A 25,478-nucleotide genomic window follows, 5' to 3' on the forward strand; every position below is an offset into this window, starting at 1 on the left:
AAGAAATTGGTAGTGGCATTCAACTGATCACAATGTATAGTCAGGACATTAATAACATGAAAAATTACTATTACAATTTTAAAAAAAAATTCAGAACTTAAACTACTTCAGAGAATTCTCATCAAAAAATCCTCCACATGCAGCAATGACAGCTTTGCAGATTGTCCAGATACTCCGGTGACATTTCACCCCTCACTTCCTGTAGCACTTGCCAAAGATGTGGCAGTCTTGTCGGGCACTTCTCACGCAACTTACAGCCGGTCTAGCCGATCAAACAAAAGCTCAATGGGGTTAAGATCCATAACACTCAAATTACCTGTTGTCCAATGTCTGTGTTTCTTTGCCCACTCTAACCTTTTCTTTTTGTCTTTCTGTTTCAAAAGTGGCTTTTTCTTTGCAGTTCTTCCCATAAGGCCTGCACCCCTGAGTCTTCTCTTTACTGTTGTACATGAAACTGGTGTTGAGCGGGTAGGATTCAATGAAGCTGTCAGCTGAGGACATGTGAGGTGTCTATTTCTCAAACTAGAGACTCTGATGTACTTATCCTCTTTAGTTGTACATCTGGTCTTCCACATCTCTTTCTGTCCTTGTTAGAGTCAGTTGTTCTTTTGTCTTTAAAGACTGTAGTGTACACCTTTGTATGAAATCTTCAGTTTTTTTGGCAATTTCAAGCATCGTATCGCCTTCATTCCTCAAAACAATGATTGACTGACAAGTTTCTAGAGAAAGTTTTTGCCATTTTTGACCTAATATTGATCTTAAGGCATACCAGCCTATTGCATACTGTGGCAACTCAAAAACAAACACAAAGACAATGTTAAGCTTCATTTAACAAACCAGATAGCTTTCAACTGTGTTTGATATAATGGCAAGTGATTTTCTAGTACCAAATTAGCAATTTAGCATGATTATTTAAGTATAAGGTGTTAGAGTGATGGCTGCTGGAAATGGGGTCTGTCTAGATTTAATCAAAAATGACTTTTTTCAAATAGTGATGATGCTGTTTTTTACATCAGTAATGTCCTGACTATACTTTGTGATCAGTTGAATGCCACTTTGGTGAATTAAAGTACCAATTTCCTTCCGTAACAGCAAAATCTGTACATTATTCCAAACTTTTGGCCACCAGTGTATATTAAACTTTTAGTAAGGATTTTGTCAAATTAAGCAGAACACATCAAACTTGACAGTCTCAATAAATGTAGCAAACCTCTGGAAGTTGATGTATGCTGTTGATGTAGGCCTTCGTATGGCGCCCATATGCATTGCATACATTCATATATAGTTTTTGCACCTCTGTGTTCAGCATTAATAATAAACTCTATAACTCTATAAGGTGCACTTTTTTTTGCTAATTGCTTAACTTCTAAACAGAAAATAGTATGGTGCCTTGATCCGCCACAAAATAAATTAAAAAAATCTGACTTTTTATTACACAGTTGCATCATTATATCTCACAATTGTGACTTAAGAGGCAATTTCAACTTTGTCATGCAATTGCGACTTTATTTCTTGCACTTAAGACTTTATATCTCGCAACAGTGAATTTATATCTTGCAGTTGTGAATATAAATCTTGCAATTGGCTTTTTTTAAATAATTGTGAAATTATATCTCACAATTGTCAATTTATTTCTCACAACTGCGACTGTGTTGTTACGAAATATAAACTCGCAATTTTGAATTTATATTCTGTTTTGTTTATATTTTGAGTTTCATGGCTGACCCACCGGGAAAAGTCCCGGTTCTCCATATGGCCAGTCCACCCCTGTCCAGCAGGATCAGAAATCCAGCGAACCACAGACAAGCCGTGGTTCAGCAGATGCGCCGATCACTCACAGCTTCACCCACAGCCTCCACAAGCCATGCCCAAGGTGAGCAGTCTGAAGCTTGTTCCTCCAGTGATCCCTCAGGGAATCCCTCCATTATTCCAATATCACCATCCTCACCCGACGATCATTCATATGGTCCCATTGCAACTCCCACTAATTATTCCAGATCGGCTGAGAAATGTTGCGGCTTTTTGCTACACTGCTCGCTGGCCATCGAAATGCAACCGCACCGGTTCCTCACCGAACACTCGAAGGTAGCCTTCATCATTTCCCTTTTGACTGGGCGAGCATTACAGTGGGCCACAACCATCTAGGAACTGAAAGGCCGGTAACCCAATCCATTGATTCCTTTATGGCACACTTATGGGAAATCTTTGCTTGTCCTGTCGGTGATTCCCACACGGCCGAACAGTTACATCAACTCCGACAGGGTAAACGAACCATTACGGATTACGTTCTCATCTTCTGCACCCTCGCTGCTGCCAGCGGATGGAAAGAAGCTGCGCTTTATATATTGTATCAACAGGGTCTCAACCCCGCTCTGAGAATGCAGCTTGCTGGGTACGACAATACGATGGGGCTCAAACGCTTAATTCAGCTCTCCATCTGGGTTTCCAACCACATGCAGATGTGCTTTAGTGAACCCATGTCACCTCGCAAAGAGTCTCATACTCCCCGTTCACTAATCTCCACTCCTCTGAACCCTCAGAGGAACCTATGCAGCTCGGCTCCTCCCATCTTTCTCCGGCAGAGTGTCAGAGTCGTATGGAGCCACATATCTGCCTATATTGTGGAGCCTCTGATCATCTGGTGTCCAAGTGCCCGATCCACCCCCCTCATATGATGGTGAGTTCTATTCAGTGCACCCCTGTGATTCACTCACCATTAAGTACTAACGTACCGATTTCCTCTGCAGACACTTCTGTCATGGTAGAGGCCCTTGTTGACTCCAGTTCAGCTGGAAATTTCATTTCCCGAACACTCTGCAGAGAACTGCGTCTCACGAAATTCTGTGTCCCACACCCCTACCCATCCTGTCCATAGTGGGGAAACCTTTGGGTAAAGGACACATCACCCATCGTACTGAACCCCTCACACTACAAACTGGTGCCCTTCATACTGAATGCCTTCCACTTCTCATCCTCGATGGCTCCATCTCCCATATTGTCCTTGGCAGACCCTGGCTGGTTCAGCACTCCCTTGTCCTGTGTTGGACTTCCGGTGAGATCCAAGCATAGGGAAATCGATGTTTTCATGGCTGTCTTTCTCTCCCTCTGGATCGTCAAGCTACTCCACGCCCTTCTCCCTCATCAGTCGCTCTGTCTGTCCACACCACCTCCATCGAGAGTCCTACCACGAACCACCCCAGTTCCATACCTCCTGAGTATGGCCACTTCAGCAATGATTTCAGTCCCCAATGAGCCTCTCAGCTACCTCCTCACCGTGCCTGGGACTGTGCCATCGACTTGCTGCCGGTGCACCACTACCCCGTGGAAGGGTATATCCACTGTCCTTACCTGAACAAAAGGCCATGGAGGAGTATATCGACGAAGCACTCCAACAGGGTAACATTCGTCCATCCACTTCCCCCGCAGCTTCCAGTTTCTTCTTTGTGGCTAAGAAAGATGGTGGATTGAGGCCCTATATTGACTACCGCTCACTCAATGATGCCACAATAAAATACGATATCCTCTCCCCTTGGTGTCTGCTGCTCTAGAGACCCTGAGAGGTGCGACCATTTTCACGAAGCTTGATCTAAGGAATGCATATAATCTCATTCACATCCGAGAGGGGGACGAGTGGAAGACTGCCTTCATCACCCCTACAGGCCACTATGAATATCAGGTGATGATGTATGGGCTGGCCAATGCCCCTTTGGTCTTCCAAGGTTTCATGAATGAGATCTTTCGTGAGTACCTCCACCGATTTGTCATTATCTACATCGAAGATATTCATATATATCTTCCAATCTAGCAGACCACTCCTACCATGTGAAATTGGTCCTTCAACATCTCTGCTAGCACCAACTATTCCTCAAGGCGGAGAAATACTCATTCCATCAAGTTCCAGTTCAATTCTTGGGATATATCATCGGTCCCAAAGGGTGTGCAGATGGATCCTGGGAAGATTCAACCTGTCTAATCCTGGCCACAACCCACCACCTTGAAAGAGCTGTAGCGCTTCCTAGGATTCTCAAACTTCTACTGCCGTTGCATCCGGAATTTCTGCTCCATCGTCGCTCCCTTAACTTCCCTCTTCAAAAACCAGCCCAAAACCCTTCTTTGGTCACAAGATGCCGCCAAAGCCTTCCAACAGCTAAAAGAGGCATTTACGACTGCACCCATTCTCCAGCATCCAAATCCCAAACTTCCCTTCATCGTTGAAGTCGATGCCTCCACCACCGGTGCCAGCGTCATGTTGTCTCAACGGCAGGGTACTCCCACCAAACTACACCCTTGTGCCTTCTTCTCAAGGTAGTTGTCAGCCACCGAACAAAAGTACGATGTCGGCATCCGAGAGTTATTGACAATTAAGCTGGCGCTAGATGAGTGGCATTACTGGCTCAAGGGTGCCTGACATACGTTCCAAGTCATCACTGACCACTGAAACTTAGAATATCTCCATGATGCCAAGCAGTTGAACCCTCGCCAGGCCCAGTGGGTTTTATTCTTTACCAGATTCTCCTTCACTGTCACATACCGGCCTGGATCCAAAAATACAAAGGCGGATGCACTCTCCTGGCTCTTTGCTTCAGAATCTTCCATTGTCAACCCTGAACCAATCCTCTCTCCTTCCGTGATCATCAGTCCCATCCAGTGCAACTTGGATAAACAAATAGCCCAAGCCACAACCACCGATCGTGTTTCCACCGAATGCCCACCAAGGTGTACTTTCGTGCCAGCGATCCTGCGTAACCAGCTCCTGGACTCTCTTCACTCCTCTCTGGGATCGGCCATCCGGGAACTGCTCAAACCCTCTCACTCCTTTGGAACCGGTACTGGTGGCTTCACATGCCTCAAGACATACAATGCTTTGTTCACATCTGTCCCGACTGCACTATGGTGAATGTTCCTCGTCGCCTCCCAGCCGGCAAACTCCTTCCGCTTCCGGTTCCCCAGCACCCATGGTCCCACCTAGGTGTGGACTTCGTCACTGATTTGCCTCCAGGTTTAACTCTATTCCAGTGTGTCCTGGGATTCCAACCTCCCTTATTCCCCTGGTGAGCCCTCTGATGTCCCCGCTGTGGACCATTGGTTCCATGAGAGTGAAAGGGTTTGGAACAGCACTCACGTCTATCTTCAAAGAGCCATCCAATGCTCTGACACTCCACAATACCAAGCCGGACAAAAAGTATGGCTCTCCACCAGAGACATCCGACTCCGCCTTCCATGCAAAAAGCTAAGTCCCCATTATAATGGTCCCTTCCCCATTGCACAACAGATAAATCCAGTCACATACCGGCTCCAACTTCCTCCTCAATATCTTAATTAGCAATTAATTTTTCACACAAACGTATTGATTCACTTCAGAAGACATTACTTGATCGGCAGAAGTCATGTGGATTACTTTGATGCTGAATAAGTGTGCTTTTTGGACTGTCAAAAACTGGTGTCCATTCATTTGCATTGGATGAAGCTAAAAACCTGGAATTCTTTCCTAAAAATCTTATATCCTGTTCTGATAAAGAAAGAAGGTCATACACATCTTGGATGGCCTGAGGGTGGCATTTTTGGGTGAACTTTTCCTTTAAGATCTCCAGTTGACTGGAACTTGTTCATTATTGCCCTGATGGTGGAAATGGGCATTTTCAAAGCTTTGGCTATTTTCTTATAGCCACTTCCCATTTTGTGAAGCTCAACAACTTTTTGCCACACATCAGAACTATATTCTTTAGTCTAGCCCACTGTGATCGATGATTAAAGGGAATTTCTGAAACATATGGGAACGATATTGTTGGTGAGTCTAGTCAGTTATGGTTAAAATCACTTCTATGGTAATTACTTTATTTTCCCAGTCCCAGTTAACAAAAATTTGCTTAAACAGAGTTCAAAAGTTGAACAAACACCCATATGGGTATGCGTTGTTTAGTGTTTATTATATAATATCTGATATCTGCAGTTCTCCTCAAATGCCTTATTGGTGAGGGTGCTCTACTCACTCCTGATTTGGTAAAGCTTTGTGTGTCAGCGCCGACGTCACATCCGCTGGGCTCAGCTCCCATTTGATGAGAGGGTGGCACGTTCTTTTCAACCTGCCAGAGCCACAACAGGCTACAGCGTGAGATCGTTATTTAACCTTTATGACAAAACAAAAAAAGGGGGAAGCTAATAAGACATTGAAAATTGTTATTCTTTTTGTTTATTTAATTCTTATCAAGATTTCAGGAGGCAGTTAATTATACAATTAATACGTACGTGATACAAATGATTTACACATGTAACAAAGAGTACTTGTAAACACAAAATAAAAATAGCATTGTATTAAACCTCTTTTGTCATTTTAGATTTCAGCATTGCTTTTATAGATACCTCTGCTGATAAGTAAATTCATTAAGTCATATACCAGATAGAAGGCCATATTTCATAGATATGCTCATATGCAATTAAACTAACACTGGTTATCTGTGTAACAAATGCTGCTGGTGCTGACAATGATGAAGATGATGATGATGAAATGAAAACCCAAGTGCAAATTTATAAATAAACATGAAAACCAAAAACTGTAACTATAAATGTGAAACATAAACATAAACATGAACTTGACTATAATCTTGACTTGACATAAACTTGACATAGCATGACACATTACCAAACACACATAATACTTGACAAAGGACAATGGAAAACATGAGGGCTTAAATACATGGACATAGGAGAACATAACCAATAAACAAATAAAACTCTAAACAAGATAATCAAACAATGAACACTGAGGGAAAACAGGACATCACATGACTAGGGACACATGACATGAAACAGGAACTAAACTTTTCAAAATAAAAGACATGAAATACATGAACACACACATTAAATATTACATATCCCCCCCACTAGGTGCGGCTCCAAACAAACACATAACATGACATAGTTCCAAAGTTTTGTAGTGAGCTGGGGGGAGGGTCTTGATGCGTGGGGCGTGGCCTGACAAGACAGGGCATGGGGCATGGGACCAGAACAGAGTCAGTGGAAGATGGGGCCCTGAGAGGCTCAAGGGGTGGAGCTGTGGAAGGTGGGGTTGTGAGAGACTTGAGGGGTGGAGTCATGGAAAGCGGAGCCATGAGAGACTTGAAGGGTGACACCATGGAACTTGGTGCCCAGAGAGTAGCCAAAGAGTCGAAGGGCCAGGGTGGAGCCGATGGCAGGGAGGACCAAGGCGGCACTGGAGGCTCAGAGGAGCAAGGCGGAGCTGGGGGATTGGAAGACTGAGGCAGAGCAGGTGGGACTGAGGACCAAAGCGGAGCTGTAGGGAAGGAGGTCCACGGTGGAGCTGAAGGATCGGAAGGACAAGGCGCAGCCAGAGGATTGGAGAGCCAAGGTGGAGCCAGGTGACCAACAGACCAAGAAGGAGCCAGAGGGATGCGGGTCCCCAGCAAAGCCGACAGGCTGAAGGACCGCAGTGGAGCCGGGGGAACGCAGAGCTGAGGCAATGTCGAGGGACTGACAGGCCAAGGTGGATTCCAGGGCTCGGAGGGTCCAGGCGGGGTCGGAGGATTGAAAGTTCCCCTTGCCTGCTCAGGAGAACTAAGTGTGGGTACAAGGGCGGGAACCATCTCCAGGTCCAATTGCTCAGATGTGGCTGTGACATGGCATGGAGCAGGCTCAGGCGTGGCTGTGACGTGGCATGGAGCAGGCTCAGGAGTTGCTGTGACGTGGCATGGAGCAGGCTCAGGAGTTGCTGTGACATGGCATGGAGCAGGCTGAGGCGTTGCTGTGACATGGCACGGAGCAGGCTGAGGCGTTGCTGTGACATGGCATGGAGCAGGCTGAGGCGTTGCTGTGACATGGCATGGAGCAGGCTGAGGATCTGGGGCAAAAGATGGCACTAGCTCAGTGACAATGACGTGGAACTCAGGCTCGGCAGCCATGTCGTGGTCCTTTGCGTCGGCAGCCATGTCGTGGACCTCCAACTCGGCGGCCATGTCGTGGACCTCTGGCTTGGCATCCGCCTCCCCTACAGTGAACATAGAATCAGTGATATGCAGGGCAAGGTCGATATATTGAGCGAGGCTGAGGGAACTGTGACCACCAGGCATCAAAGTGGAGATTGGCTCACTCAATCCAAAACGGAAACAGTCTTTGAGGGCAACATCATTAAAGTCAACCCGGCAGGCCAGATGGCAGAAGTCCTCTGCATAATGCTCCAGGGGATGATTGCCCTGACGTAGGCAGAGGAGCTGGATTGCTGGGTTCATTTGTGGTCAAGTATTTCTGGAACGATGCTGCTGGTGCTGTCAGTGATGAAGACAATGACGATGTAATGAAGAACCCAAGTGCAAATTTATTAATAAACGTGAAACATAAACATAAAAATGAACTTGACTATAATCTTGACTTGACATGAACTTGACATAACATGACATGACATGACATGACATGACATGACACGTTACCAAACACACATAATACTTGACAAAGGACAATGGAAAATATGAGGGCTTAAATACATGGACATGGGAGAACATAACCAATGAACACACAGAACTCTAAACAAGATAATCAAACAATGAACCAATGAAAACAAGACACATGAACATGGAAGGAAAACAGGACATCACATGACTAGGGACACATGACATGAAAATTGTTTTTCAAAATAAAAGACATGAAATACATGAACACACAAATTAAACATTACAATCTGATTCTGCACAGTTCTATGTTAAGTTTGCACTTGAACTTGTAAGGCAAAGTGTGTTAAGTTTGGTGGCTTTATGTCACACACCCTTTTCAGATATAAAACAAATAAGATAAAAAAAGAAAAAAAAAAGAAAAGAAAAAAAGTAAAAATTCCACAATTTGGTATATGGATATACAGTCTGCAACTTAAATCTCGATCATACTTTTTTAAACTTTTCTTAACACACGTGAATATGCCCTAATATGACAATTTGCAGCTTTCATGCAAAGGTCCCAATACTGCTTCATTCACAAAAATAATTATTGTTATTGGACAACCGGTCATTGGATAAAGTTTTTCCTTAATATAATCTATATAAATACATAACAAATATGAAGTCAACAATAAATCAGTATTTTAACATCTGTAATACAGGAAACAGCTGGTTTCATTTTTTTTTTTTTTTTTTTTTTTGATGGTTGTGTGTTTATATATAGCTGTATATTTATATATTTATTTATATTTCTGTGTGTAATGTGTTGTGGCTTACCCTGACTATTGTCAAGAGTTCACAGAAGAGTAAATCATTGTCAGTGTGCTACACGCATTGAAATGATTAATACATTTTGCATCAAAAGATTATTGTATTGCTCTTTTATAAAAACTATGTATGCGATTTAAGATGCTTCATTTATTTATTTAGTGCACCTAGTTGAAATGCTTTGAACAGGCAATGAAGGTTAATCCATTGTTATTATGCATGTTATTGGCTATTACACCTACTTTGTAATGCACAGTAAAAGAAGTTCTTGTGATTTGAATAGTCCATCGCGTTTTTTTTTTTTTTTTTCAAACTCTCTAATTGAAATTATGCAGGCAAAGACTTTAAACTTATTTACAATAAAAATGAATAGTTTTAAAAAAATTATATTTTGAGATTTTGTATCAGAATAATATCAAATCAAATAAAACGACAAAGGTGGAAATAAAACGACTCTTGTGAAATTGATACTATTCACAGTTGCATTGATGCAGCAGAAAGACTCTTTGGACTTAAGTAAGATTTTCGAATTTTTTTCACGTTGACCTAAACGTATGTTTCTAGTGTGTTTTGCTAAACAGCAGAAAGCATAAATAAAACAAACTGGAAATATGTTTATTTTTTGATTGCATTACAGCAATCAAATATGATAATGGCCGCAACAGTTCTTGAGTCAACTAGTACACTGAACCTCTTTCGGACATGTTTGAAATACTGACAACTGTAGATTGAGCTGCTGATGAGCATGCGTGAACCGAGGACTTGAATGATGGGGTAGGCTATAGAGCCAGAATTGTGCCAAAAGTAAACACAAATAAATAGAACGTTTTACAAACAAACACAATCTGCTTCGCAAAGGAAAACTCAGCACACAAAAAAACAAAGCGATTTGCAAACACAAAGGATGTTTGAAGGTAATTTTGGCACAAACCTGGCTACATAATGGTTACGTTCCAGTCAAAAGATGTAAATGAATTTTACAATTGAGTATTGTGCATCCAGAATATATTTGAAGTCTGTATGAGCTGGATCACGGTTTCTGTAAAGAGGGTGAGTTGATTAAAACTAGTTTATTCACTTTATATGCTTTAGACACGTATAACATCTGCGTTTGAATATCACTGTCAGTATTGGGTGCTTTAGGTGTAGGAAACTTATCCAAGATATAAGATCACTGTATGAAACACTGATGACAATAAACACCCTTATTATTATCAAATGTAATAATCAGCAATATGTGCTTACATATGGCTTTATTGAATGTCTTTGAGTCTTTATGCCATGATGCTGGATATTAGCATTATGTACAGTGACGTCATTACGTGTTGGCATAAAGAACTACTAAATCGTTGTTTTTTTTTTTACCGATTCATTTAAACGAACTGTCCGAAAGAACCTGTTCACCGAAAAGTATCAGACTTCCCATCACTAAAGTGAAGCCTTCCTTAAGTATTTGAAGCACTTAAGTTATTTGAAAAATCAAATGTTAAAGTTTTCTAAAGAACACAGTGTTCTTCTATGGCCTCAGGCTGTAAAACCCTTTTTGAAACCTTGATTTTTAAGTGTAGGACATTATTACATAAACTCTCCATTCTTGGACTGAAAATTAAGATGAAATACAGCAGAACATTGATCTTCATAACTGTTTTTAAATAGGGAAATACACCAGATGTTTTTAACACACATTTAGTCAAATACTTCACACAACAAATTACACAGAAATAGTGCAAATATCAATCACTATGTTGTAAGCATTTGATCAATTTGATAAAAAAAAACACTACCTCATCTTGTTTGAAGTATAAGTCACAAAAAACACTAGTTAATTATCTGGTCCATCCCAAAAACGTTGGCTCTATGACAAAAATAAAATGAAGCTACCACTTTAAAACAATCTTTAAAAAAAAAAAAAAGACAACACAGCTCTGTTGCCAAACTCAGCTGAGGAAAGCTTATTAGTTGTCTTTCCCCATCAGTCTGAACCTACATGACCACCAAAGGCTTTCCTTTCTCTAAATTTCTGTTGTTTCTTTCAAGGTACAGCTCAGAACACCTCACAGTGAACGCCCGGACTGTAGAAAATGATCCAGAACATCAGACATTCTCTGCACGTCATGTCACTTTCACATTGGTTCTACCATGACCAATATTAGCTACACCTTTCTCAACACTTTTGATCAGTCAGTCTTTGCAAATGTCTGGTGGCCCAAGACTTTTGGGTCTACGTCCTGCGGCGCTTGGCTCCTCCAGGGCTGGCGGGATTGCTGGAGATCATCACTTTCTCCACGGCTCGGTTCCTCTTCCTCTTTTCTCCGGCCGATTCTTTGGACCCGCTGCCCGTCTCACCTGATACCCCCCTCTCGGTCCGCTCTCTCTCTTTCTCGTGCCTGCTGCTTTTCATGGAGGAATTGCTGCCTGGTGAAGGGAGAGGAGTGGGGAGGAAGAAAACAAAAAAGGAGGATGTGATAAGGGAACACAAAGAACAGAACAGTTATATACCACTACTGAGGAAAAATCATTTTCACCATAATTTGCCGACTTATTTTTTGACAACGGCATGTCTAGGATGTTTGCAAACTCATCATATCTGATCATACATCCTTTCAATAACAATTTCTCCGAGATAAGTTTACGTAACTGACTTTACAGGAGTTTCCAAATGACAGCGCCATTTGTGTACATTTGTATTGTGGACACCCTGTACAAAAAATTTACTGATTTCATTTGACAGATTACTGGCAAATCTTTTACTATATTAAACTTCAATGCTCATATTTAACCTGCAATATCATCTTTTGACTCCCAGGTTATTTCACAATGGATTTCACACAAGCCATATACCAGGGTTGTGCTCCATTCAAAACTTAATACCAATTCAATTCCTGAACTGAGATAGCAAACAGGATGAAGAACAGCAATTCAAAATTGAATAAGGAAGTAGAATTAAAATGGAATTAAAATCTAAGAAATTCGTAACCACTGTTAAGTAAAGTTAAATCTTTATAATGCATTCAGTTTGATGCGATTTGATTTTGGAAGAATGCAATTGTCACTGGACTCTAAAGTTTTTCAGGGTTCTCACTCTTTTCAAGGCACAATTTTCCAGGACATTTCATGTTCCCAAAGGGTGTAGTATTTAAGCAAAAAAAAAAACACACAAGAGGTCATGATGTATATTGTGGTTATTGAATGGTTAATTTGTCTAAATTCATTACACACATTAATTTGGAAGCGTGCAGCACATGCAGATCATATATCTATTTAATTAAATTGCAGCTTTTTGCAGTTTAATAATCACACTAGAACATATCACAATTTTAATTTTATTATTTGTGTATTCAAACATTATTTTTCATCCCAAATATGTCAAATTCCAATACATTCCACGTTTTATAGCTACTGGCATTTTTATGACTGGATTCAGATATTCCGTCCCTTTTTTTCCCCTTCACATCATGGAAAACAAAGGACCCTACATGTGGTAACCATGGTATAAGCGGACTCGGATCGTTCATTTATTACTAAAAATTAATTCACATCCCAAGGTGTAAAGGCCACGCTACCATCTAAGTTTGTGAACTCACTTTCATAAAAATCAGCAGTCTGTCCATCAACCGTTGTCTAATGTTAATAACTCAAATGTTTTTGTAGTTAACACAACAGCAATGTTAGAATGGAAAAAAATAATAGTTTTCACACTATTAATATTTAAACTATTTCATCGGAGCAAAGCTGAGATGACAGCAGGTGAGCAGAGAATGTACATGATGGGACTTATTTCATGACATTCCAGCAGCCATATCACCTGTAGCTCTAGACTGGTTAGAGCTAAGCAGGACTGAAGCTAAGTCTGAAGCTAAGCAGGGTTGAGTCTGGACAGTACCTGGATGCGAGACCTCCTGGGGAAAACTAAGGTTACTGCTGGAAGAGGTGTTAGTGAGGCCAGCAGAGGGTGCACACCCTGTGGTCTGTGTGGGTCCTAACACCCCAGAGTCAGGGTTCCCACTCTTTTCAAGCCACAATTTTCTAGGACATTTCCAGGACATTTTATGCCCCCAACGAGTGTACTATTTTAGCAAAAACACATGCGTCCATTTAAATCAAGCTTTTATTTTGGCATTTCTGTGTTTTTGATGGTAGTTTCTCACCTCCAGATAGGCAGTTTGCTACATGGCCCAGTGTGATTATGAATCCCCATAAAGCAGTGATTCAATTTAATAAATACATAGTCTTTATGTGCTGTGCACTTCAGAGTGCTCTCTGTCTCCGTCATCTCACACACGAGCGCACGTGATGATCATGATGAGGTGTTTTCAGTGTATGAGCGGCCGGCTCTACACATTCATTTTGAAGCACGCATCACTTGCAGATTATTTATTTATTCAATTAAATAAGACACTTTTTTTAATTTAATTAGCACACAAGGACATATCAGAATTTTAATTTGATTAATTGTACATTCAAACATTCATTTTCATCCAAATGTCATATTCCACAACATTCTGCATTTTATTGCTAATGCTATTTTTACAACCGTGTTTTCTGCATACTACATGTTGTAACCGCGGTATAAGCTGACTCCGATTGTTGAATTACTGAAAATTAATTCACATCCCGAGGTATTAAAGCCGAATCACCTCGCTACGAACACAGTGTGAATTAATAAATTATTTTTTTTAAATCAGTGGTCTGACTGTCATCGTTGTCTAAAGTTTATAACTCACAGGGATGCAAACTCATGAGAGGCGAAAAAGTTGACAATCACTGATCCACGGACATGTTTAACGGGGTTATTTATTTTTATTTTTTTAAGAATAAGCTAAAAGCACCAACTTAAGCTATTTTAATGATTAAAGTATTGAAAATTATCTGCACAATTATGCAGCATTAGCTGCATAAATAAAGGGTACTTTGGAGTGGCTTGCTTCTGTTTCACAAATTTGTTCAGTTTCATTAATTGATTAGTTTAGTGACCACTTCTGGAGATGCCACTAGGTGGCGACAAATGAGCATCTTATGTGCTATGAGTGAGTCATTGAATCATTTTGAGAAGTTCACAATCGAAATCTGTCATGAGACTTTATAGTAGCCTATTTAAGCATAATAAGAACAAAGCAGATCTATAATTTCCATTCAGTTTGTGAACTGCCGAGCATGACTTTTCATCCAAAAAGACAACAATAACAGTCTAATAATATTGAGAATCAATTACATCTTTGCCCTCTCCTTTATTAAAATTTGCATGTCAAATCTACTGACTTCAGTAGAATGTTTAAGCATTAGAAGAACAAAACAGACGTACTGTATCATTTTCCTACAGTATTTAAACTGCTGAGCATGACTTCAGAAAAGACAACAGTAATAGCCTAATAAAAATATAAATTTTGAGTTTCAATAATGTCCTTTCATCATTGCAAAGCGCATTTCACATGAGTTGAGTCAAGGCGAACATGTATTTGGAAGAGAAAAAATGGCAATTGCTTTGCAGACTTGTTTATGTTTAGGTCTTAGCATTGTTTTTTTTTTTTGTTTTTTTTTGGTGTAAGTAATTACAGTAGTTTAATAACTGGGGTCACTGGATACTCAGAAATGATAATGTAATAATTAAAATAAATTATGAGACATTCAATATCTCTTCATAAATTTGGACAGTTTTAAAAAATGTCTTGTAGCTTTGCACCATCAAAGACATCATTTGTGAGGAAAAAACTTGTGTGAAAAACACTTTGGTGTGAAGCTGGAGCCGAGGTTGTGCTGACGCGTCACTTCATAGACTTCAATGTACTTGGCAGAGCTGACGCGAGTCATGTGAAAAGCCCCTCAACATGTATAAACATCAGTCACTTTTACACATTAATAACTCTTCCTCCCTTTTCTCTCCATGATGAACAAGTTAGACTCATATGCCTATGCTGAAGTGAACGAACAACATACCCCTCTCATTCAGTCGGTCGTACATTCACCAGGTCATTCAGTTTATGAATGAGAAGTTTCACAAGTGCCGCTTTTCACTGTGCACATGCCAAGCATGCGTTTGCCTGTAGCTGTAACCAATCAAGTGATCTGCCTCGGTTGGTCCACGATTGCCAAGCACACGATTGGACGCTGCTGTAATCAATCATGAGGATATAAGCATCCTTAACTGTTGATGTTGTTACACAATGCACAGCCACCGACAGTGATAAAACAATAAAAATTTGTGTATTCCGAGTCCCGATCATTACCATGTTTTTGTGCATGTAACGAAAACCTTGCTAGCATCACAGTCAAACAATATTATTATACTAAAATATTTTCCAGGACAAATAATTATTTTCCAGGACATTTAGGTATTTTTCTAATTTTCCATGACTGGAAAAATGTATTGCAAAATTCCAGGTTTTCCAGGATGCGTGAGAACCCTGCCCAGTATAGTGACGGGGACAATATACTGGAAAAATGTACCCTCCTTCAGATGAGACATTAAACCGAGGTCCTGACTCTCTGTGGTCACTAAAAATCCCAGGGCACTTCTCATCAAGAGTAGGGGTGTAACCCCGGTGTCCTGGCCAAATTCCCCCCATTGGCCACTATCTATCATGGCTTCCTTATAATCCCCATCCCTGAATTGGCTACATTACTCTACTCTCCTCTCCACCAACAGCTGGCACACTATGGCTGCCATCTCATCATCCAGGTGGATGCTCCACATTGGCTGTGGGTGAGGAGAGTCCCCTGTTCAGTATGAAAAGCACTTTGAGTGTTGTGTCAGAAAAGCAATATATAAATATAACATTCATTAATTCATTAATTCACAGTCAGCCGCTGGCATTGTTTCACAATGTGAAGCCGCCGGCAGTGACAAAACTATACAAATTTGTATATTTGACACCTATCCCGAGTCCCCATCGTACAATGTTTCTGTACATGTAATAAAAATGTTAGCCACACAGTCAAACAGTTTTATTATACCTAAATATTTTCCAGGACAAATAATTATTTTCCAGGACATTTAGGTATTTTTCCTTATTTTCCATGACTGGAAAACTGCATTGCAAAATTCCAGGTTTTCCAGGATGGGTGGGAACCCTGTTTTTAGAAATCTTTAGATTACAGTACTTAATCTGAATAGATAATTGTTACAATGATGGCAGATTTTAAAACTTTACATTCAGTACATTTACTTAAAATTAATAATACAATAAACATTATAAATGATAATGTCTGAAATGCCACCTACTGAAATTTTATTACACTTATTTCACTATATCTAATACATTTTTATTTTATGGACCCTTGTGGAAGAACACACCATTTCCTGGAAAGCTCTAATATACTCAATATATTACAAAAACAATTCAAATTTTGATCTATTATTTGTTTAAAATTGTTTTAAACAATGTGGTAGACCATTCCTGTTGCAGTATGGCAAAATTAAAATCTGTTTTGATGTCAGTGTTAATTTTAATAGGTTAGATATTAGAGAAATACTAGATTATTAATATAAAATAAGATAAATATATAATGTTAAAAAACGTAATTCTACCAATCAGGGAATAGATAGTCTATATAAATAAATGTCATTGGGGGGGGGGGGGGGGGGGGCTAATTCAATTCAAATTCCAACTCATGAATTGAAAATTAGCCAATTCTGAAATCCAGAATTTTTCCCAACCCTGCCATGTACACTAAATAGCAAACATGCCATGATCTTATATATCAAATACCTGTAGATTTGCTGCTTATAAGCACTTTATATTATCCTTGAGGTCAATATCAAGTAATACTCACCAATACTGACAAAAATGTAATAATAATAATAATAATAATTAATAATTTTCAACGTAATAACGTAAAATGTCCTCATAATATTGCATAAAAAAGCTATACCGTTTCTTCTAGAGTAAGCATCCCAATTGAAAAGTATCAAAAAGCGACTAAAACAAAATGTTTTTGATTTTGGTTCATTCAGAGCAGTTTGCAGACAAACAAGCTCAAAATAAAGGACTTCCCTCACCCCAAAAATGTTTTTTTTTTTTTTTTTTTTTTTAATGTGTTTGGAATTATCAGCATAGAAATCATAACAAGCATACTACACAGAAGCCTACATAAAGTAACATCTTTTCAATAAGTGTATTCTAAAAATGTATTTCAAATATACATCCATCAATTAATATAGCCTAAATATCTCTCTCTTACTCTCTCTCCTGCATGCACACACTAGATGGGCATGTTGGATTAAATGTCACCTAATGTGGCTGAATTATTTGTATTTTTTTGTGTGTACCCAAAGACAACACATGCACAGATCATGTTTTTCCTGAAGCTAATAAAATCCTCAATCAGCTTTATACCAACATCGGGGTAAACAGAAGGGAACACATGCATTACTCTTGGCTCTTAAGCTGTAATAAGCCATATTAAACTGAACATTATCACAAAGTAAGGCCTAAAAAGAAAAAAAGGTGTTTAGCATGCTACAGAAGGCTACGCACACAAAGTAAAATTAACCAAAGAAATGTGCTGCAGAGGTTTCATTCAGGATCAAAACACATGCTTATGATTTACTAAAAAGAGAGAAGCCCATTTTCCTTGCAGGAAACAGTTGTAATTCTGAAAATGTACTGTTAACTTTTTGATTTTTAGTTTCATGAAAAAACCAAATAATAAACATTTTAACCCATTACCAGCATTTAAACACTGTTTTCACTCCACAACAACTGAAAGGTACACTTTGTTCCCATTTTCATTTACGTCTTGCAAAAAAAAAAATATATATATATATTTTTCGGTTTTCGTTCCTTGAACGGTTTTTAGTCCCTGGTGTCAGCACAAAGAACAAAGTCTCAGACACAATCGGTACTTGATATGTAAACGTTTAAGTCTTTGCACATAATAAGTTCACAAAATCTAACCATGCTGTTATGTCAGAGCAGTTACTAGCTAGGTACTACTAGACTGCATTCCTAGGTGTTTTTACAGTCTGGAATCGTGTTTTATAAAAAATGCAAGGCCCAACTGTTTGGCCTTTGATTGTCTATTTCAATAGCTAACAATTTTCAAATTGAAGGTCAAACCATGTGTTGTCTGTCTTCAACCTTGCTCATGGTACATTTTGAAAAATTGGTGTACTTGTCTGTAATGGATCTCATTAGTTGATGTTGTTGAACAAACCTGTTGAAACAAATCCTACACATGCCATGCTTCAGATACCCCCCACATGCTCTGAACACATAAAAAAAAGAGACGAGAATGAAGGATAGCAAAAGAAAGACACACATGGTCAGAGGCCTCTGAAGGCTGTCAACAGAGGCCTCTGGTAACGAGCTGGTCTGCATGGAGTTTTGGAACAGAGCGAAACATTTTCTTCTGTCCGTACCTTGCAAAATCCTGGCCAGCTGTACTGGGACCCAGACCTTTGAAAATGAGACAGATGACCAGTGTGAGCCACGCCTAGCTTCACACCAACGGAAAAACGATCCACAAAAAAAAAAAAAAAAAAAAAGAAAAAAGTGATGCAATGACGTAGGCTTTAAAAGACGGCTTACGTCAGAGAGAGAAAAAGAGAAAGAGAGGGAAAGGAAAAAGAAAATGGTGAGTACATGAGAGAAATAAAGAGAGTGAAGGAGAAGAGAACCTTCTTCATGGGTAGCAGGAGGGTCACTCTCTAATTTGAATTCCTCTTTCATGTCATCCTCAGATTCCACTTTACCTGTGCAAAGACATTCAAGAGCATTTAATGATCAGTAAAGACAAACAGAATGAGTAATAAATCACACAACACAGAGACAAAGAGCCATTCACCTTCTTTGACGTCTTGTATGATCTCTTCAAGCAGCGCAAAGTTCTTTTCTGAGTTTGGAAAGGGGAGTATTTCTGATTCGTGCTGCAGAAACAGAAGACAACTCATTAATTAGCTTTAAACTCCTGCCTTAACATGATCTTTTAGAGCAAAGCAGAGTAGCATAAACATTATTTATCCCTGTAGGTTAATTGCACCGGGTAAAAACTCTGTGTGTACATACACACAGAGACACAAAAAATCCCATACAATATTTCCACAAAATTCAATCAAGATCATATTTGAAAACAGATAATGTGCATGTACTCTGACTTTCAGATGGACAGATGGAAAGACAGACACAGCTGAAGTCAGAAGTTTACATTCACTTAGGTTCAAGTCATTAAAAAAAATTTTAACCACTCTACAGATTTCATATTAGCAAACTATAGTTTTGGCAAGTCATTTAGGACATCTACTTTGTGCATGACATGAGTAATTGTTCCAACAATTGTTTACAGACAGATTGTTTAACTTTTAATTGACAATATCACAATTCCAGTGGGTCAGAAGTTTACATACACTAAGTTAACTATGCCTTTAAGCAGCTTGGAAAATTCAGAAAATGTTGTCAAGCCTTTAGACAATTAGCTTCTGATAGGGGGTGTACTGAATTGGAGGTGTACCAGTGGATGTATTTTAAGGCCTACCTTCAAACTCAGCGCCTCTTTGTTTGACATCATGGGAAAATTAAAAGAAATCAGCCAAGACCTCAGAAAAAAAATTGTGAACCTCCACAATTCTGGTTCATCCTTGGGAGCAATTTCCAAACGCCTGAAGGTACACTGTCATCTGTACATACAATAATCCGCAAGTATAAACACCATGGGACCACGCAGCCATCATACCGCTCAGGAAGGAGGCATATTCTGTCTCCTAGAGATGAACGTAGTTTGGTATGAAAAGTGCAAATCAATCCCAGAACAACAGCAAAGGACCTTGTGAAGATGCTGGAGGAAACAGGTAGAAAAGTATCTATATCCACAGTACAACGAGTCCTATATCGACATAACCTGAAAGGCTGCTCAGCAAGGAAGAAGCCACTGCTCCAAAACTGCCATAAGAAAGACAGACTACAGTTTGAAATTGCACATGGGGACAAACATCGTACTTTTTGGAGAAATGTCCTCTGGTCTGATGAAACAAAAATTTAACTGTTTTGCCATAATGACCATCGTTATGTTTGGAGGAAAAAGGGTGAGGCTTACAAGCCGAAGAACACCATCCCAACCGTGAAGCATGGGGGTGGCAGCATCATGTTGTGGGGGTGCTTTGCTGCAGGAGGGACTGGTGCACTTCACAAAATAGATGGCATCATGAGGAAGGAAAATTATGTTGATAGATTGAAACAACATCTCAAGACATCAGCCAGGAAGTTAAAGCTTGGTCACAAATGGGTCTTCCAAATGGAAAATGACCCCAAGCATACCTCCAAAGTTATGGCAAAATGGCTTAAGGACAACAAAGTCAAATTATTGGAGTGGCCATCACAAAGTCCTGACCTCAATCTGATAGAAAATTTGTGGGCAGAACTGAAAAGCATGTGCAAGGAAGGAGGCCTAAAAACCTGACTCAGTTACACCAGTTCTGTCTGGAGGAATGAGCCAAAATTCGAGCAACTTAGTGTGAAGGCTACCCAAAATGTTTGACCCAAGTTAAACAATTTAAAGGCAATGCTACCAAATACTAGCAAAGTGTATGTAAACTTCTGACCCACTGGGAATGTGATGAAAGAAATAAAAGCTGAAATAAATAATTCTCTCTGCTATTATTCTGACATTTCACATTCTTAAAATAAAGTAGTGATCCTAACTGACCTAAGACAGGGAAAGTTTTCTATGATTAAATGTCAGGAATTGTGAAAAACTGAGTTTAAATGTATTTGGCAAAGGTGTATGTAAACTTCTGACTTCAAATGTAGTACATTCTGCATGTTGTAAGGAAAATACAGCACACCTGCAAAGTAAATAAACATGATGTGTGCAATAAAGTGTAAAATATTGTTAAAATATAAGTGTAAATGTTAAAGATAATTTAAATAAATCAGTTTATTCGTGTCTTACCAGCGCTTGCATGTCATACATGGTGCTGAGATGATCCCAGATGACTTTAGATGGCACCTGTCTACCGATGTTCTGACTGAACTTATCACGAATACAGATCATGTGGAAATGACGATTCACTCCTGGAAATATTAGACAAGCTTTATTTTGCAGCTATTTTACACTGTGACTGACAAAAAACGTTGAAAACATTTTCTGTTGTTGTTAATTAGCCTAGCATGCTAGTTAGTAGCCTAGCTAATGTTTACCAGCCAAAACAAAAACTGAGCGACTACCTCCAAAACGCATAACAATAATGTAACCATAATACTATATTTTGATGGAATAATGAGCTAAACATTTCTCAAGCCTTAAAGCCATGGCACATTACATTCGCATTATCACTTGGCGGTTGGACACGATAATGTTAAAGATCACTAAAATACTTAAATGAATGCCAAATTATGTATTTATAGCTTATAATCATGATATTCATAATCATTTATCACGATTTAAATCGTGATTTTAAGACAGGACCCTTATACAGCGCACATGGTCTTATTTATGGTGATGTTTGCTGTTTTATTTGCAGTCATTCATTGAGAGATCAGGGTTATTTACATCAAAGATTCAAGCTCGTCTTACCTACAGGTTTGTGACCCAGCATGGCGTGGAAAAGACACACTTCTACTTCTTGACTCCATACTACTGATTCATCGGGTGTACAGATGCCGGTTTCTGCTTGTTTCTGTTCCGATGGCACCGTCTCTTCTTCCCCCATGTTTCTCCAGTGATACACGTCACACTCTGACACTCACGTTCAACAATACAGTGATATTCATTTCATTACACTTGAATCAGAACGATATAGATGTTTATTGTCTGATTTCACTGTGTGTATTTACAAAGTAAAATACACTACCGTTCAAAAGTTTGGAATGTTTTTGAAAGAAAATGGTAATTTTGCTCACCAAGAGTGCTTTAAAATAACCTACATTGACTGCTAAAAATAAGGCTTTGCCATCACGAGTAAAATTTTAATTTTAAATCATTAAATACATAAACAGTTATTTCAAACAGTAATATTTTGTAATATTACTCATGGTTTTGGTAGGGTTTTTGATCAATTTAAGGCATCTTTGGTAAACAGAACCATGAATTAAATCACAATATCTAATTTTTGATTAAAGGTTTGTGTGTGTGTGTGTGTGTTTTCTAAATATACTCACACACACACACACACACACTCATAGGCAGGGCACATAGTCATACAGATGCAATGAGGCACTGAGTCTTCGGCTTTCTGCTCAACAGCCTGGTCCTTGTTCGGTCCACCCTCCTCCTTATGCTTGTGTCCTTTGACCCTCCTTGAGTGAGGCCCTCTGAACATTAGACAAGATAGAAAACTTACAAATAAATGTCTTTTGTTGAGGGTAACCCTTGGTCAAGATGTTTTGAAGTTGCTGAAGCAGATACAGCAGTATTTTTATCTCACACTCAGTAGTTAGACATATATCTCTAGCACACCATTCTTTATTATTAGGGTGATGTCAGTTTAAGTGGGCCATCAGGTCAAATGGGCCAGACAGTTCTTTAAGATTCAATATTCAGTCACTGCAAACTATTTTAAACAGTTGTCACAATAGTACTTAGCATGTTTCAAATTATTTCACTGGTCTGAGTTTGGTAAGGTATATGCAGGGCAAATCCTTTTACAGAGGCTGGATGAAAAAAAGAAGAAAAAAAAACCTGCTAACTGCACCTTTAAATGTATACGGTTTATATATTCATCAGCAACTATTGACAGTCATGTCAATAGAAAAATGTGTGATTTGCAAAACAACCTAATTATTTGATGAAAAGTACTATTTAGCTACTGGAAAATTTGAGTGACACACCATCAGCTAAAATGGGCCACTATATTTTAGCTTGTAACTTTTAAAACTTACACGATATTTTGATGGCCCCCTTCATTAAAAAAGGATTTTAGATGGGCTTAGCACTACTAACTGTCATAACATAAGCCAACCCATGTAAAAACGAGGACTATTATTTATTTACTGTATCTTGTGAACATTCATAGTATTTTTTTATTTTATTATTAAACTATTAAGAGCTAAAAAAAAAAAAAAAAACATGGTAAACAATATCACATTAATCGAAATAAAAACAAGCAACTGGAAGACTCGCGCGCTTTTCATGGCAGTTCTGGTCATACATATGACATGACGTCACTAGCCACAAGGACATTTCCGATTGGTCGCCTGCTTTCTTGAAATAGTTCGTCATATCCGGCAAAAGCTTCGCAATCCTTGTACAAAAAGAAAGAAAAGTCTTTTAAAATAAAATATGTGCCCGATGCTAACGTTTACGTCGGGTTATTATAGATCATTTTCTTAACACATTAGCAAAATCCAGTAACTTTTTATTTTTAAGTGTTTTAGCATTAGTAAATTAGTTAGATATTAGCAAATATGCATTGTGATTAAAAAAACAATTATGTATACAGTATATATATTATATATTTATATTATATATATATATATACTATATATATATATATATATATATATATATATATATATACAGGGTTGGGGAGTAAGGGAATACATGTAAGGGGATTACATATTTAAAATACAAAATATAAGTAACTGTATTCCACAACAGTTACAATTTAAATCATTGGTAATTAAAATACAGTTACATTCAAAAATTATTTTGATTACTGAAGAGATTAATTTGCATTTTATTGTCATTTGTTTCATTTAATATTTAGTCCTTTCAGAAGGAAAACATTTATACATATAAATGATGCGATCCAAAGTGCATTTGAACAGCAGTGAAACACATTGTCTGTGTCTCGTTTGGAAGGATGCGTCCTCCGGAGGTCGCATTTGTCGGCCGCATACGTCATCGAGGCTGTCTCGTTTCATTTTTTTTAAATATTATTATTATTTTTATTTTTTATTGGGAATACAAAAAAGGTTAACAATTGTATAAATGTAAGTGCATATACATAAAAGGCATTGACAATAGATAAAAAAATAAGAAAAAGAAAGATTCATATATATATATATATATATATATATATATATATATATATATATATATATATATATATATATATATACGAGACAGCCTCGATGACGTATGCAGCTGACAAATGCGACCTCCTGAGGACGCAGCCTTCCAAACAAGACACAGCCTTTCTTATGATGTGATACGAGCAGACAGAGAAGTAAGTTTGAAGTAAGTTTGGAGCAGAAGAAATAGAAATAAACCTTGTGTAAATTGTCAGCTTTACGCTAAGCTAAAATGCTATTTCTAGCCATTTTACATGCACGTTACCAGGTACGATCATATTTTTTTAATCAAGAAAATTCACGTTGGATCATAATTTCTTTTTTCAAGTAAGACCTTTGATATTAGGGCAAAAATCGTATTCTTGATAATAATTTGTGTATTGTTTTCCTGTAAATATCCTTAAAGGTGCAATATGTAACAATTTCATTTACCAATGTGTGAACGGCTTGTAATGCAACTTAAAAAATGAGCCCTTCCCGGACTTCCTAGGTTGCCTATTAAAGCCTGTAGACTGATTTTCATGCAAAGGGAGCGAGTCGCTTTTACCGGGAAAATCCAAAGGATGTGACGTTTATGCGCGCTACCGAGAGCCTTGCCTCGGTAATAGCTTCTCTTCCGCTATTCAACAGTGTCAACAGACAGTCTGCAACACTAGGTAACGTTATCTTAGAGATGGAATCCAGCAAACGTCTGGCTCCCAGAACAACACCGACTCCTACACAAACGTGGTCGAGCGAAAACTAGAGAGAACATCGGCAGGGCATTTCTTTCAAATAATTTCAACGATCTTCTCTTTATACTAAAAGTCAGGTATACAGGATAAATTTAAGCAAATATGCTGGTTTCTTATTCGTAGTACAACATATGACATACAAAACATACAATAGTGCAACATAACAGCACAGTGCAACAGTAAAATGTCTGGTATAGTTCGGTAGTGTGTATCAGTATGCTATGTTAGCTGATAAGTAGTTTTAGTTTAGTCTCAAAGTTTGTAGTAAAACAATCATAACTGTGTAATTTTAATTATGCTACCTCATCTGTCAGCATGATGTCGGTGAATCACGTTCAGCCTCTTTGTACATTGCGTCATTGTTTTGGTCGATGCTTGCGTTCCTATGGAGTGTGTGCACGAGCACGAACATGAGCAACAGGTAGCTGGCTGCGGTTCACATAATGGCTACAGGTGTCATTAATAACAAGGGTTTCTGAATCATACTGCACCTTTAAAACAAGATCAATTTGATTTATCTTGTTTTAGAAACAACACTGCATAAGATATTTAGGTTTTTCAGAGAATGTATTTTTAACATGTGTATTTTG

The 25,478-nt window shown here is 38.7% G+C and overlaps 2 protein-coding genes across 3 annotated transcripts in view; both read right to left on the reverse strand.

Moving 5' to 3' along the window:
- eef1a2 (eukaryotic translation elongation factor 1 alpha 2) overlaps window positions 1-6,078 on the reverse strand; it is a 37,603-nt gene extending 31,525 nt beyond the window's left edge. The window contains exon 1 of the mRNA XM_051661818.1: window positions 5,991-6,078. The gene's annotated coding sequence lies outside the window, so the exon portion shown is untranslated. The remainder of the gene's footprint in view (window positions 1-5,990) is intronic.
- Window positions 6,079-10,835: 4,757 nt separating this feature from the next.
- Window positions 10,836-21,866, reverse strand: LOC127419970 (MRG/MORF4L-binding protein-like). 2 transcript variants are annotated; one of them, XM_051661837.1, is made up of 6 exons: window positions 21,717-21,866; window positions 21,093-21,214; window positions 18,993-19,074; window positions 18,826-18,900; window positions 18,568-18,604; window positions 16,909-18,413 (listed from the first exon to the last, which is right to left on the reverse strand). In XM_051661837.1, exons 1-6 carry the CDS (start codon window positions 21,850-21,852, stop codon window positions 18,260-18,262), a joined length of 606 nt encoding a protein of 201 aa, XP_051517797.1. In that variant the 5' UTR covers window positions 21,853-21,866; the 3' UTR covers window positions 16,909-18,259. The 2 variants fall into 2 exon arrangements, with proteins under 2 accessions (XP_051517795.1, XP_051517797.1); XM_051661835.1 differs by lacking the exons at window positions 16,909-18,413; window positions 18,568-18,604 and adding an exon at window positions 10,836-11,624.
- Between the last annotated feature and the right edge of the window lie 3,612 nt (window positions 21,867-25,478).

This window comes from Myxocyprinus asiaticus, chromosome 29 (genome assembly GCF_019703515.2).
Source record: "Myxocyprinus asiaticus isolate MX2 ecotype Aquarium Trade chromosome 29, UBuf_Myxa_2, whole genome shotgun sequence".
Lineage (NCBI taxonomy): Eukaryota > Metazoa > Chordata > Actinopteri > Cypriniformes > Catostomidae > Myxocyprinus > Myxocyprinus asiaticus.

Excerpts from the sequence above, each read along its gene's own strand:
- LOC127419970 (XM_051661835.1), bottom strand. The coding sequence starts at position 21,852 with ATGGGGGAAGAAGAGACGGTGCCATCGGAACAGAAACAAGCAGAAACC. Across the intron at positions 21,215-21,716 it reads GCTGGGTCACAAACCTGTAG|GAGTGAATCGTCATTTCCAC; the intron begins GTAAGACGAGCT and ends TAATATTTCCAG. Across the intron at positions 18,901-18,992 it reads CATACAAGACGTCAAAGAAG|GTAAAGTGGAATCTGAGGAT; the intron begins GTGAATGGCTCT and ends GTCTTTGCACAG.